General features: G+C 49.0%; 1 protein-coding gene across 2 annotated transcripts in view; it reads left to right on the plus strand.

Moving 5' to 3' along the window:
- MTG1 (mitochondrial ribosome associated GTPase 1) overlaps window positions 1–19,202 on the plus strand; it is a 175,107-nt gene that overhangs the window by 88,092 nt on the left and 67,813 nt on the right. For both annotated transcript variants that reach the window (XM_063963414.1, XM_063963413.1), the window contains exon 8: window positions 4,132–4,228. In XM_063963414.1, coding sequence (XP_063819484.1) covers window positions 4,132–4,228 — 97 coding nt within the window. The remainder of the gene's footprint in view (window positions 1–4,131; window positions 4,229–19,202) is intronic.

The raw sequence follows: 19,202 nt of genomic DNA on the forward strand, positions 1-19,202 counted from the left end.
AAATAAGAATTTACTTACCGATAATTCTATTTCTCGTAGTCCGTAGTGGATGCTGGGCGCCCATCCCAAGTGCGGATTGTCTGCAATACTGGTACATAATTATTGTTACCAAAAAATTCGGGTTATTGTTGTAGTGAGCCATCTTTTATAGAGGCTTCTCTATTATCATGCTGTTAACTGGGTTCAGATCACAAGTTGTACAGTGTGATTGGTGTGGCTGGTATGAGTCTTACCCGGGATTCAAAATCCTTCCTTATTGTGTACGCTCGTCCGGGCACAGTATCCTAACTGAGGCTTGGAGGAGGGTCATAGGGGGAGGAGCCAGTGCACACCAGGTGATCCTAAAGCTTTCTTTAGATGTGCCCTATCTCCTGCGGAGCCGCTATTCCCCATGGTCCTTACGGAGTTCCCAGCATCCACTACGGACTACGAGAAATAGAATTATCGGTAAGTAAATTCTTATTTTCTATTTAAGAAATTCAAATCCAAGATGGAATCTCTCAGGGCAGTGAGATCCAATCTGAAAAAGGAATAAAAGAGGTCTAATTACTTTTTCCTCCGCATTAGATTTACCTGAGGTTTGCTATTCAGGATGGTCATTACCAATTTCACCAGGGTGATTGCGGTAATGATGGTTCTCCTTCTCTAGTACGGAGTCACATTTATCCCATACTGGGACGGTCTCCTGATAACGGCGACATCAAGAAACCAGTTGGTGCAAAACGTTGCACTCTCCCTGACAGTTCTTCAACAACAGGGTTGGCTCCTGAACTTGCCAGAATCACTATTTTGGGAATAATACTAGATACTACAGAGAGTTTTTTCTTCCAGTGGAAAAGGCTCTGGAGATCCAGAGTCTGGTCATACAAATTCCGAGACCAGCAGGAGTGTCAATCCATCAATACATTAGAAAAGATGGTTGCGGCCTACAAGGCCATTCAGTTGGCAGGTTCCTTGCCAAGGTGTTCTAGTGGGTCCTGTTGGACGAGGGGTCCGGTTCCCACGTACACATACACTGGAAGATAATCCTGTTGTCAAAAGCCAGGATTTCGCTCCTGTGGTGGCTCCACACCTCACACTTACTAGAGGGACGCGGGCTCGGGATTCAGGACTGGGTCCTGGTAACCACGGATGCAAGTCTCCGAGGCTGAGGAGCTGTCCCTCAAGGGAGAAGCTTCCAAGAAAAATGCTAAAGTCGGGAAGCCTGCCTTCACATGAATATGCTGGAATTGAGAGCCATTTACAACGGCCTTCAACAGGCGGTACATCTTCTTCAAGATCACCCCGTGCAGATCCAGTTGGACAAGGTAACAGCAAGGTGGAACAAAAAGCAGAGCGGAAATGGCAGAGGTGACGAAGATCCTCCTCTGGGCAGAAAAATATGTAAGGGCTCTGTCGGCAATTTTCATTCCAGTGGACAACTGGGAAGCATGCTTCCTCAGCAGACACGATCTCCGTCCGGGAGAGTGGTACCTCCACCAAGAAGTCTTCGCAGAGGTGACAAGTCTTTGGGGAGTTCCTCCAGTAGACAGGATGACTTCTCGTCTTAACGAGAAGCTTCAGAACAATTGTTCCAGGTCGAGAGACCCTCAGGCAATAGCAGTAGATGCTCTGGTGACCCAGTGGCTATTCCGGTCAGTGTATTCCTTTCACTTCCACTGATCCCAAAAGTTCTCGGGATAATAATAAGAACAATGGTTCGGGCAATTTTCACTGCCCCAGACTGGCCAGGGAGGGCTTGGTGCCCAGATCTTCAGGAGTTGCTCATTAAAAGATCCTGGGCCTTTTCCTCTTTGCGAGGACCTACTACGGTAGGTACCGTGCGTGTACCTATACTTGCCGCGGCTACATTTGACGGCATGACTGTTGAGTTCCGAATTCTACCCCGAAATGGTATTCCCAAGGAAGTCATCCCCACTCTTATTCAGGCAAGGAAAGGAGTAACGTCTAAACATTACCACCGTTTTTGGAGAAAATATGTGTCTTGGTGTGAATCCAAGAAAGTTTCAACGGAAGTGTTTCAGTTAGGGCATTTTCTCAGTTTCCTACAGGCTGGGGGAAATGCAGACTGCAGTTGGACTCCATTATGGTCCAGTTTTCAGCATTGGCAATTTGCTTTCTGAAACTATTAGCTTCCCTTCCGGAAGTTCAGTTTTGCGTGAAAGACGTGTTGCGCGTCCAACCTTCATTTGTGCCTCCAGTGGCACCTTGGAATCGTAATGTGGTGTTGCAGTTCCTTCAATCACATTGGTTTGAACCTTTCCGGAAGGTGGAGTTGAAATTCCTCACTTGGAAAGTGGTCATCCTATTGGCCTTGGCATCTGCAAGGCGGGTGTCTGAGTTAGCGGCCTTGTCTCACAAGAGCCCTTATTTGATCTTCCAGGAAGATAGAGATGAATTGAGGACACGTCAGCAATTTCTACCGAAGGTGGTTTCCCCTTTCCACATGAATCAACCTATTGTGGTGCCTGTGGCTACTGACGCATTCGCTCAGTCAAAATCTCTGGATGTGGTCCTAGCTTTGAAGATTTATGTCGCCAGAACGGCTCAGATTAGGAAAACAGAGGCTCTGTTTGTCCTGTATGCTCCCAACAAGGTTGGGTGTCCTGCTTCCAAGCAGATCATTGCATGCTGGATCTGGAACACCATTCAGCACGCTCATTCCACGGCTGGATTGCCGTTACCGGTATCGGTGAAAGCCCATTCTACTAGAAAGGTGGGCTCATCCTGGGTGGCTGTCCAGGGAGTCTCGGCATTGCAACTTTGCCGAGCAGCTATTTGGTCGGGGTCAAACACATTTGCAAAATTCTACAAGTTTGACACCTTGGCCGATGAAGACCTTAAGTTTGGTCAATCGGTGCTGCAGAGTCATCCGCACTCTCCCGCCCGTTCTAGAGCTTTGGTATAATAATAATAATAATAATAATAATAATAATAATAATAATTTTATTTATATAGCGCTCTTTCTCCAATAGGACTCAAGGTGCTTTAAACCCCATGGTTCTTGAAGTGACCCCAGCATCCTCAAGGACGTATGAGAAAATAGAAAATAGGATTTTAATACCTACCGGCAAATCCTTTTCTCTTAGTCCGTAGAGGATGCTGGGCGTCCGTCCCAGTGCGTACTGTATCTGCAGTTATTGGTTGTGGTTTCACACAGGTTGTGTTACGGTTTTGTCAGCATAGTGCTGAAAATTCTTCATGCCGTTGGCTTGTGTTCTATTGAATGCCACGTTCTGCGGCATGCTTGAGGTGTGAGCTGGTAAGATGCTCACCGTGGTTTAACAATAAATCCTTTCCTCGAAGTGTCCGTCTCCCTGGGCACAGTTTCCTTAAACTGGAGTCTGGAGGAGGGACATAGAGGGAGGAGCCAGGTCACACCATTTGAAAGTCTTATAGTGTGCCCATGTCTCCTGCGGATCCCGTCTATTCCCCATGGTTCTTGAAGTGACCCCAGCATCCTCTACGGACTAAGAGAAAAGGATTTACCGGTAGGTATTAAAATCCTATTTTTTGTAGTGCAAATTAACATTCATGCTGTTATTATGTCTGACAGCTGGGCTCTTGATTTTTCACGTGTTTCACCACAAATCTCAGCATGTATAGACTAGTGAACGTCTGATGGGGAGCAATAAGATTCTGGTGACGAATGATGAGTGTGTAGATGATCATCATCTTGATGGTGCCCTGTTTTATTCTACCATTCAGCCCAAACACCAAATGGAATATGGTATTTATCAGGCACATGTAAAATGGGTTTTGATCAGCTTTAGACAGCAGGTCTGAAATAGGTTGCTGTGTTTCACTGAGAAATCTTGCACTAAGGTGCAGTGTTGGCTGTGATCCCTTCTGAGTTCACCATGATTATCCCTGACGGTTGTCATAAACAGCCATTTGACCTGCTAAGAGATGGCTGGTAATCCAAGTTTAAAACCCAAGTTATGTTGAGTATATGACTCGGCTGGGGTACAGTCAGCATACTGCGCTTCTAGGCATTTTAAATAGCTATTTCCATAAAAGCAGCATTATCTCAGCCTCACTCTGTGAATTGTGTTATTCGGGTAATGTGACTGCAGAAAACAACATTGTCCTTCCTAAACTGCCACTCTGTTATCTTTATGTCTGTTGCAGATGTCGGAGAATCCTCTCATCTATCTGCTGGATACACCAGGGGTCCTTTCGCCCCGCATTGAGTCTGTTGAGACCGGAATGAAGCTAGCGCTGTGTGGTAAGATGACCTTTAGTTTACAGATACACATAGTCATCACTGATAATCAAAACAGGTAATAGTAGCACTTCCTGTGCCTTTTGGTCTGTCCAGTTAACTGATCTGTCCATTTGATTGTCCTCAAACCTCCTGGGCTCTCAGTGACTTATTTGTCAGTTAACTGTATATTAAAAACTGCATTGCTTTTACATTTAGGTTGTATTTATATTTCTCTTACGTCCTAGAGGATGCTGGGGTCCATTTTAGTACCATGGGGTATAGACGGGTCCACCAGGAGCCATTGGCACTTTAAGAGTTTAATAGTGTGGGCTGGCTCCTCCCTCTATGCCCCTCCTACCAGACTCAGTTTAGAAAATGTGCCCGGTGGAGCCGGTCACAGCTAGGGGAGCTCCTAGAGCTTTACTTGTTTTATTGTTTTTTAAAGAGTAATAGGCACAGGGAGGCTGCTGGCAACAGCCTCCCTGCTTCGTGGGACTTAGGGGGGGGAGTAGTGTCCAAACCTTTGAGATTAATGGCCACTATCTCCGCTAACAGGACACTGAGCTCCTGAGGGTGATGATCGTTAGCCACCCGAGGCGACCACTCACTCCCCGCAGCATGTCGCCACCCCCTAACAGAGCCAGAAGATCGAGGTGGTGAGAAAGGACACCGGCGCCCCGACGAGCGGGGAGCTGGTGAGAATGGCGGCATCAGAGTGGGAGTGCAGCGCTGCGGCTGCGCTCCGGATGGCTCAGCGGTACTATGGTGCGGCGCTGTGAGGGGCGCCCTGGGCCAGCGCAATACCCTTACACTGGTCACCGTTGCTTTCAGGGGCTCTGTCTACTGCCAGCAATCAATTCCTCAGGCCAGTCTAAAGAATTCAAAGTGCGGGAAGATGCGCTGTTGTTGGGGGCGGAGCTTCTCAGCGGATCCAGCAGCTCACCAGCGCCATTTTCTCCCTGCAGATCATCGTACTGCTACGCTGACAGGGAGCGCTGACCCTCCACATAACTCCAGCTATACTGTAAGGTACAGGGGGTTATAGAAGGGAGGGGAGAGTGTTTATTCACTGTTACAACTATGTAGTCTGATAGGGTGCACAGTCAGGGCCGGGGCTTGTGTTCTACACTGTCTCCTGGGGCGCTGTGTGGGTGCTGGCTCCTTTACTTCTGTGTTTCTCTGAAGGTACTTGGGGGAATCTGTGTCTGACATTTCCTGTGTATGTACATATATCCCACCTTACCATGTCCAAGGACTCTTGTGTCTGGTACTGCTGAGTATGTATCTTCTTCAGAGAATCCATTCCATGTACTCAGGAATGTAATATTATGTCTCAGTATTTTGACTTCGGACCGTTGTGGGTGGCTTCAATAAGGGAATTATATCCCAGATTTCATCTGGGATAGCTCATAACACAGGTTTGAGACACTCTGTAGAGGTTCTGTTCCATTGCCTCATCAAGATCCCCTGGTATATGCCCAACAGCGTGCTCTTGCCCAATTATGCAAGTTGACACGGATACCGACTCTGATATGGGAGGCGGTGGTGGGGCTATGCGTGGGGAGGAGACATCCCTTGCACGCGGGTTCAGCTCCTGATGGAGGCCACTGGGGATGTGTTACACATTACTGTGATTAAAAACATTGTTAGAAATATCCGGGGAACGCCTTGAGACGAAATTCCAGATCCCTAATAGGGCTCTCACAGCCTTTCCTTTCCCTAAAAAAAATTATAATAATAGGGGAATGAACTTCCCTATAGTAGACGCTTCTGTACTGGGCTGTCTAGAACGGGTGCTTTTACCTGTCCCTGGGTTTGTCATTCTGTTAGACCTGGCGGACTGCAAGATTGAGACAAAAATCCATATACACTGCTTCAGGCGTGGCGTTACGGCCCACTGTTGCCTGTGCATAGTTTTCTATAGCCATAGTAAGGTGGTCAGGCACATTACTAAAGGTTTGTATTTCTCTGGATAGAAGTGACATTGAATTGTTTCTCCGTCACATACAGGTTTCACGATGGAGGCCGTGAAGGACCTGGGTCACCTGAATGCAAGGACGTCTCCCATGGCTGTCTCGACATGCAGGGGACTCTGGCTGCGCCAAAGGTCTACAGATGCGGAATCCATTATCAGCGTGGAGAACCTGCCCTTCACAGGTCAGGCTGTATTTGGGGGTATGCATGGGATGCGTGGATCTCCACGCCAACCGCGGGTAAGTGACCCTTCTTCCCTCAGCCACTCAGACATCGGGGAAAAATATCCGTTTCTACGTTTCCATTGCAGTCCTTTTATACCGCAAAGGGTAAGAAGTCCAAAGCCCCTACCGTTCTTCCGAAGTGGTCGGGGACAATCCAGAAAACATGCACCTGCCGGTTTCCAGGCACAGAAACCTGGCTATGTTTTCTCAAAATTCTCTGCATGTTGGTGGACCTCCCGGCCTATAGATCGGGCAGGTTGGAGCGTGGCTCCGACATTTCAGTCAGGTCTGGATGTCATCAGGACTCGACCCCTTGGTAAAAGATATGGTGTCCCAAGGGTACAGTTTGGAGTTTTCAAGAACTCCCACCACACTGATTCTTCGAACAGGCTTACCAGCTCTGCTGACAGAAAGGGCTATCCTGCAGGAAGGCATTCAATAATGGGAAACGGTAACTGTCATTGTTACAGTTCCAACTCATCTGAAAAGCAAGGGTTACTATTCCTACCTCTTTGTGTTACTGAAACCGGACGGTTTGGTCAGACCTAATTTGAACCTGAAATCGTTAAACCCTTCTTAGAGGGATTCAAGTTCAACAGGGAGTCTCTGTGAGCGGTGCGCTCAGGTCGGAAGTTGGAAATACCTGGTATCCCTGGCTATCAAAGATGCGTGCATCCATGTTCCACTTACCACAACAGCAGGCTTTTCTCAGATTGCGCTGTTGGGTTGTCACATTCAGTTCCAGACACTGCCGTTTGGCCTCTCCGCGACGCCTAGGGTGTTCCCCAAAGGGATGGCAGAGCTGTTGCTACTCCTCCGCAGGCAAGGAGTGAACATTATTCCATATCTGGACAATCTGCTGTTACAGGCATCCTCCAGGGAGCAGTCGTTACGGTACATTGCTCTCACGACTCGACTGCTCGTGGATCATGGATGGATCATATATTTTCCAAAGTCACGTTTGGAGCCGTCTAGGTTATTGTCTTTCCTGGGGATGATCCTCGACACGGAAGTACAGAGGTGTTTCTACCGGTGGAGAAAGCGTTGGTGACACAGTCAATGACCCGGGATGTCTAGAAGCCTGCCCGAGTATCGGTTCATCAGTGCATTCGCCTTCTGGGGAAGATGGTTGCCTCCTACGAGGCTCTACAGTACGGAAGATTTCATGCTCGGTCCTTCCAACTGGATCTCCTAAACATGTAGTAAGGGTTCTCACCTACACATGCAGAGGATACGTCTGTCGCCGAAAGCAAGGATTTCACTCCTCTGGTGCCTGCAAATGCCTCACCTCCTGGTGGGCCGCAGGTTCAGGGTTCAGCACTGGATCCTTTTAACCATGGATGCAAGCCTCAGGAGTTGGAGCGCAGTCTCTCAAGGGGAAACCTTCCAAGGAAGGTGGTCAAGTCTGGAATCCATTATTCCAATAAACATTCTGGAACTAAGAGCCGTATACAACGGTCTTCTCCAAGCGGCACATCTTTGCGAAATCAGGCCATTCAAGTACAGTCGGACAATGTAACGACGATGGCCTACATAACCCGACTGGGAGGAACAAAGAGCAGAGCTGCTATGCCAGAGATAACAAGAATCCTTCTCTGGACAGAAAAGCACGCAGGGGCGTTGTCAGTAATCTTCCTTCCAGGAATGGACAACTGGGAAGCGGACTTCCTCAGCAGGCACGATCTCCATCCAGGAGAATGGGGCCTCCATCTGGAGGTTTTCACAGACGTGACCAGTCGTTGGGGAGTGCCTCAAATAGACATGATGGCCTCTAGTCTCAACAAGATACTTCGCAGGTACTGTTCCAGGTCGAGAGACCCACAAGCAGTGGCGGTGGATGCTCTGGTAACTCCGTGGGTGTTCACGTCAGTGTATGTGTTCCCTCCACTTCCACTCATTCCAAGAATTCTAATACTCGTAAAGAGAACATGGGTTCAGGCAATTCTCATTGCTCCAGACTGGCCAAGGAGAGCTTGGTACGCGGATCTTCTGGACTTACTGCTGGAGGATCCGAGGCCTCTTCGCGAGGGCCTTCTGCAACAGGGGCCGTTCGCTTATCAAGACTTACCGCGGCTACATTTTTGACGGCGTGGAGGTTGAACGCCAGATCTTAGCCCGGAAGGGTATTCCGAGCACTGTTCTTCCTACCCTGATACAGGCTAGGAAGGGTTATCGTCTAAACATTACCATCACATTTGGAAAACATATGTGTCTTGGTGTGAATCCAAGAAGTTTCCTACGGTGGAGTTTCAACTTGGACGGTTTCTCCTCTTCTTGCAGGCAGGTGTGGATATGGGCCTGCGTTTGGGATCCATAAAGGTCCAGATTTCGTCTTTATCCATTTTCTTACAGAAACAATTGGCTGCCCTCCCTGAGTTCAGACTTTTTTGAAAGGGGTTCTGCACATCCAGCCTCCCTTTGTGGCGCTGACGGCACCCTGGGATCTTATCGTGGTGTTGCATTTCCTGCAATCAGATTGGTTTGAGCTTTTACAGGAGACTGAGGTCCAGTTTCTCACGTGGAAGGCTGTCTCATTGTTGACCTAAGCTTCTGCTCGACGTGTGTCAGAAATGGGGGTTTTGTCCTGTAAAAGCCCCTACTTACTCTTCCATGAAAATAGAACTGAGCTCAGGACGCGTCAGCAGTTCCTTCCAAAGGTTGTGTCAGCTTTTCATATCAACCAACCTATTGTGGTGCCAGTAGCTACTGGCTCCTCAATTGCATCAAAGTCCTTGGATGATGTGAGGGCTTTGAAGAACTATGTGATGAGGACTGCTCGTCACAGGAAATCGGACTCTGTTTGTCCTTTATGTTCCCAAGAAAATTGGGTGCCCTGCTTCTAAGCAGACGATTTCTCGCTGGATCAGGTTCACTATTCAGCATGCATGTTCTACGGCAGGATTGCCATGTCCAAGATCTGTTAAGGCCCACTCTGCTCGTAAGGTGGATTCTTCCTGGGCGGCTGCCCGGGGTGTCTCGGCTTTACAACTTTGCTGAGTGGCTACTTGGTCAGGGTCGAACACGTTTGCTAAGTTTTACAGGTTTGATACTTTGGCCTCTGAGGACCTAAAGTTTGGTCAAGCAGTTCTGCAGGAGCCTCCGCGCTCTCCCTCCCGTTCTGGGAGCTTTGATATATCCCCATGGTACTAAAATGGACCCCAGCATCCTCCACGACGTAAGAGAAAATAGGATTTTAATTACCTACCTGTAAATCCTTTTCTCGTAGTCCGTAGAGGATGCTGGGCGCCCGCCCAGCGCTTCGTTATCCTGCAGTGGTTACTTGGTTCAGTACTGCTTTGTTCTTGGTTAAGTACTGCGTTGTTATTTGGTTAAGTAATGTTCTTCAGCTGTTGCTGAGTTTTCAAGCTAGTTAGATTATTTTGCCTTGTTGGTGTGAGCTAGTGTGAATCTCGCCACCATCTGTGTAAAATCCTTCTCTCAAAGTTGTCCGTCTCCTCAGGCACAGTTTCTAAACTGAGTCTGGTAGGAGGGGCATAGAGGAAGGAGCCAGCCCACACTATTAAACTCTTAAAGTGCCAATGGCTCCTGGTGGACCCGTCTATACCCCATGGTACTAAAATGGACCCCAGCATCCTCTACGGACTACGAGAAAGGATTTACCGGTAGGTAATTAAAATCCTATTTTTCTTTTCTTGCAGCAGGTTACATTGGTTTCCACAGGGAAAACATTGGGGTGTAGAGTGGATCTAGATCCAGAGGCGCCAACAGGCTAAAGCTTTAGCTGTCCCAGGATGAATTGGGGCCTCCTCTGTAACCCCGCCTCCAGGCACTGAGAGCTATGTTTCGAGTTGGTGCCTGCAGCAGCAGGTCACTTAGCCCTGAAAAAGCTTTCTGAAAGAAGATTTCTTCTCTGGGCTGTCAGCGCAGTATGTCAGTGTGACATTCAGCACTGCAGCTCCATCACCTTCCAAGCGGCATCTTATACTTCCGCGGCCTGGTTTCCGGGTACTTGCGGCGGAGAAGTCGCGGCTTAGGCACAGAGTCGCAGACTGCTCTCCTGGTTCACGTGGCTGCTACGTGGAGGAGGTAAGAAGGACCCGCCATTAAATCGTGTTCCGTCCGCGACCTAGGGAGACGGGTCGCGGTGCTGGCGTGGACACTGTCTCTGCGCAGGGACCCCCCTAGACCACCCGGGCGTCTGAGTACCAGTCGGCTGTACTTACATCCCAATTAATAAGGCTCAAAGTACCCGGGGTGGAAGTCTAGCATAGGGGAGCCGGCCCAGAGTGCCATCTCCTCGCAGATTTCATGCCCTGGAGCTTCCTCACACTCTCCCTCACTCCCTGACTGAGACGCTGGTCGCCACCTTCTGAGCATAGCTGCTGGTCTCTGGGATTGCAGGGCAAGGTCTCCCTTGTAAAGCCACCTGGACAAACATTTGAGTATTTTACGTGTCTTGTCACAGACAGCGTTAGTTGAGAAAGAGTGTACCTAATACAGAATATATTGTACGAGTATTCTGATATATCCTCCGGTCACTGACCGCGCTGTGATTCCCAGATATAACTGTCACTATATTTTGTACCCTAAAGGCTAGGTGCGCCTGGTTCTCATAATATAGTAATACACAGTATTTATCACATGCGTATATTCTACTGTATTACAGTCAGATAATACCAGGTTTTTATCCGCAGGTATTGTGCTTTGTCTGGCTTTATCGTACTAAGTAGCCCTGTTGTTGCATTTGTCTCATAATGTCTAACAGAAAGGGCAGTAAATCAGTGGAAGCTCCTGCATCTGCAGAGCATGCTCCATGGATTTACCAGAGGGGGAAGTGCTGTTTGATGATCTGTGTACTTATTGTCATACACCACCCAGTCAGTCCGCAGCTCCTGCGCCTACTCTGCAGCCACCCTGGGCTGCATTCACCAACCTACTCGGTACTCTGGTGGAACGCTTAGCACCCCCTATGGGACCTCTGATGCCACTACCACCACAGATTGTCCCTATGGTTTACCCGCCTTGGCCAGAATATTTGTCTAACCAACTGCAGTGATTAAATCAGTCTCTGGTTAGACAGAAAGCTTCCCCAGGTCACTCCCGATGAGGATTCCACTACTGTGTCAAAGAAAACTGATAAGTTTTAACAGCAGAAGGTGGTTAAAACTGTATTACCCCATTCTGACCATCAGGCGTTAACCCTGGTCTAATCCAGGGAAGAAATTATGTTTGCCTAAACGGGCCTTGGCTCGCTATCCTCTCCCTGCAGAGTTGTGTAACAAATGGGAGACTCCACCGCAGGTAAATTCTCACGTCACCCGCCTTGTGGTGTCATCCACTCTGTCTGTCACCACTGTCATCTCACTGAAGGAACCGACAGATAAGTGTGTGGAGGGTTGCCTGAAATGTATATATTCCCTTACAGGGGCTATTCATAGACCCACTATAGCTGCCTCCTGGGCTGCAAAAGGTATTGAAACGTGGGTTCAGGCATTAGAGGTAGAGCTGCCCAAGGATATTTCTGACAATGCCAGACAATACCTGTCTCACATTACCACCGCCACCTATTACATTCAGGAGGTGTACTCTGAGGCAGGAGTTTTGGCAGCCAAGGCTTCGACCACGTCTGTCCTGGCTCGCGCATACTGTGGTTGAGGTCGTGGAAAGTGGACCTGGACACCAAAAAGACCTTGGAGGTACTCCCCTGCACTGGGGACATTTTGTTTGAGGAAGACCTAAAAAAATAAAAAATTGTCTGAATTGGCAGCCGCTAAGACGGCTTTTCTCCCAACCACTAATCCTTCTGCACAGAAGGCAAAAGGTACCACTTTTCGTTCCTTTCGGCCTCAAGGGAAAGCAAAGGGTCAGGCATACCCGAGACAATCTTGTGCTCCCAAAACCACTAAGCCCAAGGCGAAACAATCCTGGGCAGCCCGTCACCCTGCTTCAAAACATGACAAGCCTGATGCTTGACGGGGCGGGCCTCCCCCTGGGGGACGCCATGGTGAGAGGCCGACTCGGGGACGCCATGGTGAGAGGCCGACTCTACAGTTCGCCCAGGTCTGGTTAAAGACTACTTTTGACGCATGGGTACTGGAAGTTGTCTCTCACGGATACTCTGTCTCCTTCAAGAGACGTCCCCCTCGCCAGTTTTAAACCACGGCTCTCCCTTTGGATCCGTTAAAGGCACAAGCTCTACAAACGGTTGTGAGTTCTCTCCTGAGTACAGGAGTGATCGTGCCGGTACCTCCGTCCCAGAGAGGCAGAGGTTACTACTCAACCCTGTTTCTGGTCCCGAAACCCAATGGGTCCTTCCGGCCTATACTCAACCTCAAATCTCTGAACAAGTTTGTGACAGTGTCCAGGTTTGGTATGGAAACGCTGCGCTCAATTGTGCTGGCTATGGAACCAGGAGACTATATGGTAACCCTGGATATACAGGATGCATATCTGCATATTCCTATTGCCATGTTGCATCAGCAGTTCCTGCGGTTTACTATTAGCAACTCTCACTACCAATTCCAGGCTCTGCCATTTGGACTGGCTACGGCTCCTCGGATCTTCACCAAGGTCATGGCCATGATGAGGCACATCTCCGTCACCAGGGAATCAGAATCCTGCCATACCTGGACGACTTGCTGATTCTTGCGAATTCCCACGAAGTCCTCCTCAGTCATCTTCAACTGACGGTGATCTTCCTGCAAGCCCATGGGTGGCTAATCAGTTGGAAGAAATCCTCGCTGGTCCCAGCTCAGAGCATGGTGCACCTGGGGGCACTCCTGGACACACACAGTCAAAGACTGTTCCTGTCTCCAAACAAGGTCCTGAAGCTACAGGACAGGATAAGACATTTAATTTGTCACCCCAGAGTGTCGATTCACTCGGCGATGCAAGTACTTGGCCTGATGGTGTTGGCCTTCGACATGGTAGAGTACGCTCAATTTCTTTCCCGCCCTCTACAACTGTTAATCCTTTCCAAGTGGGACGGCCTGCCTCATCAGATTGGATCTCACATGATCTCTTTTACTCCGGAGGTTCGTCTGTCGCTGACTTGGTGGCTCCAGGACCAGCAATTAAGCAGGGGCTGTCCCTTCTGGATCCCCAACTGAGTCCTACTGACAACGGACGCCAGTCTGAGGGGATGGGGAGCAGTCAGACGCCACCACGGTGGCATACATAAACTATCAAGGCGGCACTCGAAGCCGTAAAGCAATGATAGAAGTGTCATAAATCCTTTGTTGGGCGGAACACCATCTGCCATCCATATCGACAGTGTTCATTCCGGGCGTCCTAAACTGGGAAGCATTCGTGGATGCACTGGCGGTTCCATGGAACTTTTGGCTGCCCTACGTGTTCCCTCCTGCCCAGGGTCCTACGGAAGTTCAAACAAGAAGGAGGAATGCTACTTCTAGTCGCTCCAGCATTGCCCAGATGGCATTGGTTCTCAGACCTGCAGGGTCTGTCGACAGGGCATCCCATTTTACTTCCTCAGCGACCAGACCTCCTTGTACAGGGCCCTTGTCTCTACCTAGACCTGGCCAGGCTGGCTTTGACGGCTTGACTCTTGAAGCTTCACTCCTGAGGGCCAAAGGATTTTCCGAGGCGGTTATTCAAACTATGTTGAAGGCCCGAAAACCAGCCTCTGCCCGGATATATTACAGGGTCTGGAATTCTTATGATGCCTATAGATTCAGAACTTCCAGAATTCTGGCTTTTCTGCAAAGAGGCCTTCGTCTGGCCTCCCTCAAGGTTCACATATCTGCCTTGTCGGTGTGGTTTCAGAGAAAAATTGCGTCTATACCTGACGTTCATACTTTCACTCAGGGTTTCCTACGGATTCAGCCTCCCTATGTCCCTCCTGTGGCTCCATGGGATCTGTCTGTTGTACTGAATGCCCTGCAAGAGTCTCCATTTGAACCTCTTAAATCGGTGGACCCTAACTGGCTCACGGCCATGGTCCTGTTCTTGCTGGCTATTGCTTCTGCAAGACGGGTATCGGACATAGGCCCTCATTCCGAGTTGGACAAAAAGAGAAGTACTACCACCTTAACGCGCTATCCAACACAATGTTACAAAAATGCATAAAAATAAATAGGGAGTGTCCCAACAGTGAGTGGTTAATAATGAGTGTCCCAAATGGTGAAGGAGTCTCTAGTCTTGGAAAGGGATATTCACGGAGGAGAGTTCTTGAAAGCGGAAAAGAATTCCACGGGGTACACACCGTACTCACGTGGACAGAGGATGGTCAATGTTCATAAAGGTTTCTTTTCCCATCAAGAGTTCACTAACGGGATATCCAAGGAAGAGGGGTTCTTCAAAAAACAGATGTATGATTTCCTCGGAAATACAAAGGTGGAGAAACTGATGGTGTAGTATGTCTTTTTTTTTTTTTTAATAGAGTATTTTTATTCATCAAAAATGGAGAATTACAGACATTTCAGTGTATACCGGGATATCCGGGTGACATTATATTACATATACAATTTTACATAGCCACACCATACCATATACACATAGGGTTAAGCATGACCGGCATACACATGGCTATCTCAATAACGACCCACAAAAACAGTTTTTTCTGAAGTCTGAAGGTAGATATCTACACGTTCATAAAACATTTTCAAATTGGGGGGCGTGGCCTAACTACCACAGGAGGCAGACGTGCAGCTCAAGAGCTCCTGTGCATAAAGCTGCCAAAAGGCCCTTTTTAAGTGCACCTGGGTCCCCCACCTACACCCTTTTACCTTTCCCGCTGTGCCCCACCTGCCTGGACCTATCTGGGGAGTCGCCGCGGAATCGAGGAGTGCTTTTCAGCGCTCCTGCGGGTTGCGGCCCTCTCCCCAGACCGAAGCCGGGGCCTAGATTAGAAGCGGGTCCCGTTCTGACGTCCCGGAGCCGCGCACTCGGATCCACCTCTCACAGTAAGTGAGATCAGTGAGGGGAATAGCGGGACCTTACCTCGGCCCAGCAGCAGCCCTTATCAGCACCCGGCGCCCGGAGCTCCGTACAGCCGAGGACAGCAGCAGCGCGAGTGCGGCCGCCATCTTACCGCGGCCTGATCAAGGGAGGAGGACGGGAGGCCCAGATCCCCGCCAGCGGTTCACCGCACTTTACCCGGCGCCCCCTCCTTAGCGGCTGGGACTGCCGCTTGTCAGGATCTCTGGTTGCGGATCACAGGTGAGCTGGGATAGGGGCTGGCTGCTCATATCAGGCCCGGAGGAACTTTCATGTGCTGGCATCCATATTGCAGCACTCGGCCACAAAGTGACTCACCTCTATAATACAACACACCAGCGGCACCTGTCTCTCTCCCTCCCCCTATTTACTCAGTGGGGGCGCAGGAGGTAAAGAATACCCTCCCCTCGGCAGTGGGGTAACTTGGGAGAGACGTGGCTGGTCCCTGTAGTGGCCTGCTGACTGGCTCATTATCTTATAACTGCTGTTGACACAGACCCCGGGGCACTGAAGGGCCTCACTCCTCCACACAGTGCAGCTCAACTGACGACGGCCCGAGCTCTCCAAAGCGCCTCATGGCGCCCATGATATCGGCCCGACCCTAGCCTATCCTGCGGTCAGCTAGCGCATGAGGGTCAGCTAATGCTTTAGCCCAGGTCTTACATAATTATTTTTTACCAACATTGGAGCTCCCCTCCGCGAATTGGATACCTTGAATACCTACTCTCCCGCCCCATTATGTCGCAAAAAAATCGTAAATCAAATGCTGCTAATAAACCCAGCATCCTGCGAGCATGGGAGAAAGCGGGAGCTACTTCTCGTAACTCATCAATTGCGGAACGCATGTCCGACTCGGAGGATGCTTCATCACCAAGAGCTTCCCTCACCACCCAAGATGTCGTCGCTATTGTGACTAAAACTATTCAAACCGAAATGAGATCGGCGCTGGCAGAATTCAGAAAAGATCTGACCGATTTGGGCACCCGTACGGATGCGTTGGAACGCAAGGTGGACGAAGTGTGCCAGTACCAGGCCGTGCTTGAACAGGAGATGCTTGACCTCCGCACTGATGTCGACGTGCATGAGGACCACCTAGAGGATTTAGACAACCGGAACAGGAGAAATAATATCAGAATCCGTAACATCCCTGAGAGCGTTGCATTGGACGCCCTCCCGGGTTTTTTGGAAGGCCTGTTTCTGAACCTACTCCCTGATACTCCGAAAGACCTGTTCCTTCTGGATAGAGCGCACAGAGCGCTCCGCCCTCGGCCTCCACCCTCCCAACCGCCCCGAGACGTCATCCTCCGATTCCACTATTATAAATCTAAGGAAAAAGTGATGTCGGCCGCGCGGGAACTCCAGTCTGTGGATTATTTAGGCACCCAACTTCAAATTTATCAAGACCTGGCTCCTTCTACACTCAAGAAACGCCGAGACCTTGCGGAGATTACTAGAGCCCTTCGTTCTAACTCTATTAAATACAAATGGGGATTCCCTTTCCAACTCCACGTGACCAAGGATGGGTCCCATCACTCCATTAGAACCCCTGCTCAGGGCTACGACCTCCTCAAGACTCTTGGCATTTTTGATTCTTTACCTAGCGATCTCAGAAATCAACTCGCTTCCACATCTTCACCTAGACCTGTGGCACCGACTCCAGATTGGTCTACGAAATAACGTGACACTTTGAGGATAGCAGACACGTAACTATATTTCGCTGATTGCGGGACACTTGCCTTGAAGTGGTAAGGCTAAGATTGATTTCAGTAACTTGGGCCTGGCACTGACTGCATATCCGTACCTATTATCACCCCTAAGTTGCTTCCCGTTATCATCTACTACAGTTACTCACTAAATGTTATCATGTGACCCTATTTGCTTTCTCCTTTCTCCCTCCTTCCCTCCCCCCCCCCCCCCGCTCCGCAATTAGATGTTGCCGCTGTGGTCATTTAGTTATGTGTTTGCCTAGATAAGCTGTGAAGTCAATTTGCTCTCTTTTAGCTCATGACCTGTTTATCTTTACTCCCTCGCGCTTGACCGCGGGATGTCTTAGTTTGTGTTGTTCACGTTCTGGTTCTCTAATTATTTTTTTCTTATACTGTCATTACCCCCCACATTGAAGGGGCTGCCTTTGTGGCACTACCCCTTCCTCTTGCAGGCCCAACCCGCTCATAAGACATGGGCCTGCACTTAGAGTTTCTTTCTGCTCTTTTTCTTATTCTTTCTTCACTGTCCCTTTCTCTGCTCTGCAGTTGGCCGCATCAGTGGTTGCTCGCTATGTTCCGCATGGGTGATTACTACCCACCATGACTCTGAAATTGCTCTCTATGAATGTCAATGGCCTCAACTCTCCGACAAAGCGCTCCATGGCGTTTCACTTTTTTGCCAGACACAAGCCAGATATAGTATTTCTCCAAGAGACACACTTCAAGTCCCCCCACCCTTCCTTAAACAGTAAAAAATACCCCCACACTTTTCACTCTACTATGTCAGCCAAACGCAGGGGAACTGCTATACTGCTTCACAAAGACCTTCCTATAGTCATACATGACTCTTATCACGACGATAAGGGTAGATTTGTAATTCTCTCAGGCACCCTCAATCAGCAATCTATTACTCTAGCGTCCATATATGCCCCGGGCATGCATCATGGTTCCTTTTATGGGTCCTTCTCTGACCAGCTCGCTAAATTCCCGAACTCCAAAATTATAATTGCAGGGGATTGTAATGTAACTCTTGACCCTCGATTTGATAGGTCCCGCCCGGTGATAGGGACATAATCACACATGAGATTGTCTAAGCCCCTGCGAAATTGTATCTCCTCTCACAACTTGTACGATAGCTGGAGGACCTTATATCCCTCTGCCAGAGGCTTCACACACTACTCACCCCCACACGATCTCTACACCCGCATAGATTACATCTTTGTGGACCGTGATTCCACTCAGAATCTCCACGGGGCACAAGTAATCCCCACTACTTGGTCAGACCACTACGCCCTTCTTTTGGACGTTGCTGTCCCTCATACTTTATCGTCCCCTCGGACATGGCGTTTACAAGAGTCCCTTTTCCTTAAACCCTCTAACATTATTGACATCACCGCCATGATTCAGACATACTGTGCTGAAAATAGCTCTCCGGATATATCTCCTGCAGTGTTATGGGAGGCTCATAAGGCTACGCTTCGTGGCCAACTTATCAATCTTGCCTCAACACATAAGAAGATAGAGACTAAACGCATTCATGACTTGGAAACGGAACTAACTTCTCTAACCCTTCTTCACCAGCGCTTTCCGAAAAAGCGTCTTTACACCAAAATTCTCTCACTTAAGGGACAGCTATCACAAATTCTCACGAAGAAAACGGTTAAATCTCTTCTATGGATCCGCCAGAAATTCTATGAAAAATCTGATAGAGCTGACACTCTACTGGCTCGCCGCCTCCGAGCTAAAAGGACGCAAAACCGCATACTTGCTCTGAAATGCTCTGACGGAACCGTGACCTGTGACCCCAAAATTATGGCCTCGCAATTTTATGATTATTATGAATCACTCTATAACTTACCCCCACCTACTCCCATTGATTCATCTCACATTTCCAACATCCAACATTACCTCACCACATGTCGCTTACCAAAACTTACGGCTTCAGACTTGGAAACGCTTAACGCCCCTATCTCCAACGAGGAAATTCTGGTCACAATATCTCAATTGCGCCGTTCCTCGGCCCCAGGTCCCGATGGCTATACGGCCATCTATTACAAAAAATTTGCGCACTCACTTCTCCCCATGCTTCACTTGTTATTCAACTCTTTATTAGAACTGGGCTCCCTGGACGCAGCAACCACCAGGGCTAACATTATCGTTATACCCAAACCTGAC

This window comes from Pseudophryne corroboree, chromosome 3 (assembly GCF_028390025.1).
Source record: "Pseudophryne corroboree isolate aPseCor3 chromosome 3, aPseCor3.hap2, whole genome shotgun sequence".
Taxonomy (NCBI): domain Eukaryota; kingdom Metazoa; phylum Chordata; class Amphibia; order Anura; family Myobatrachidae; genus Pseudophryne; species Pseudophryne corroboree.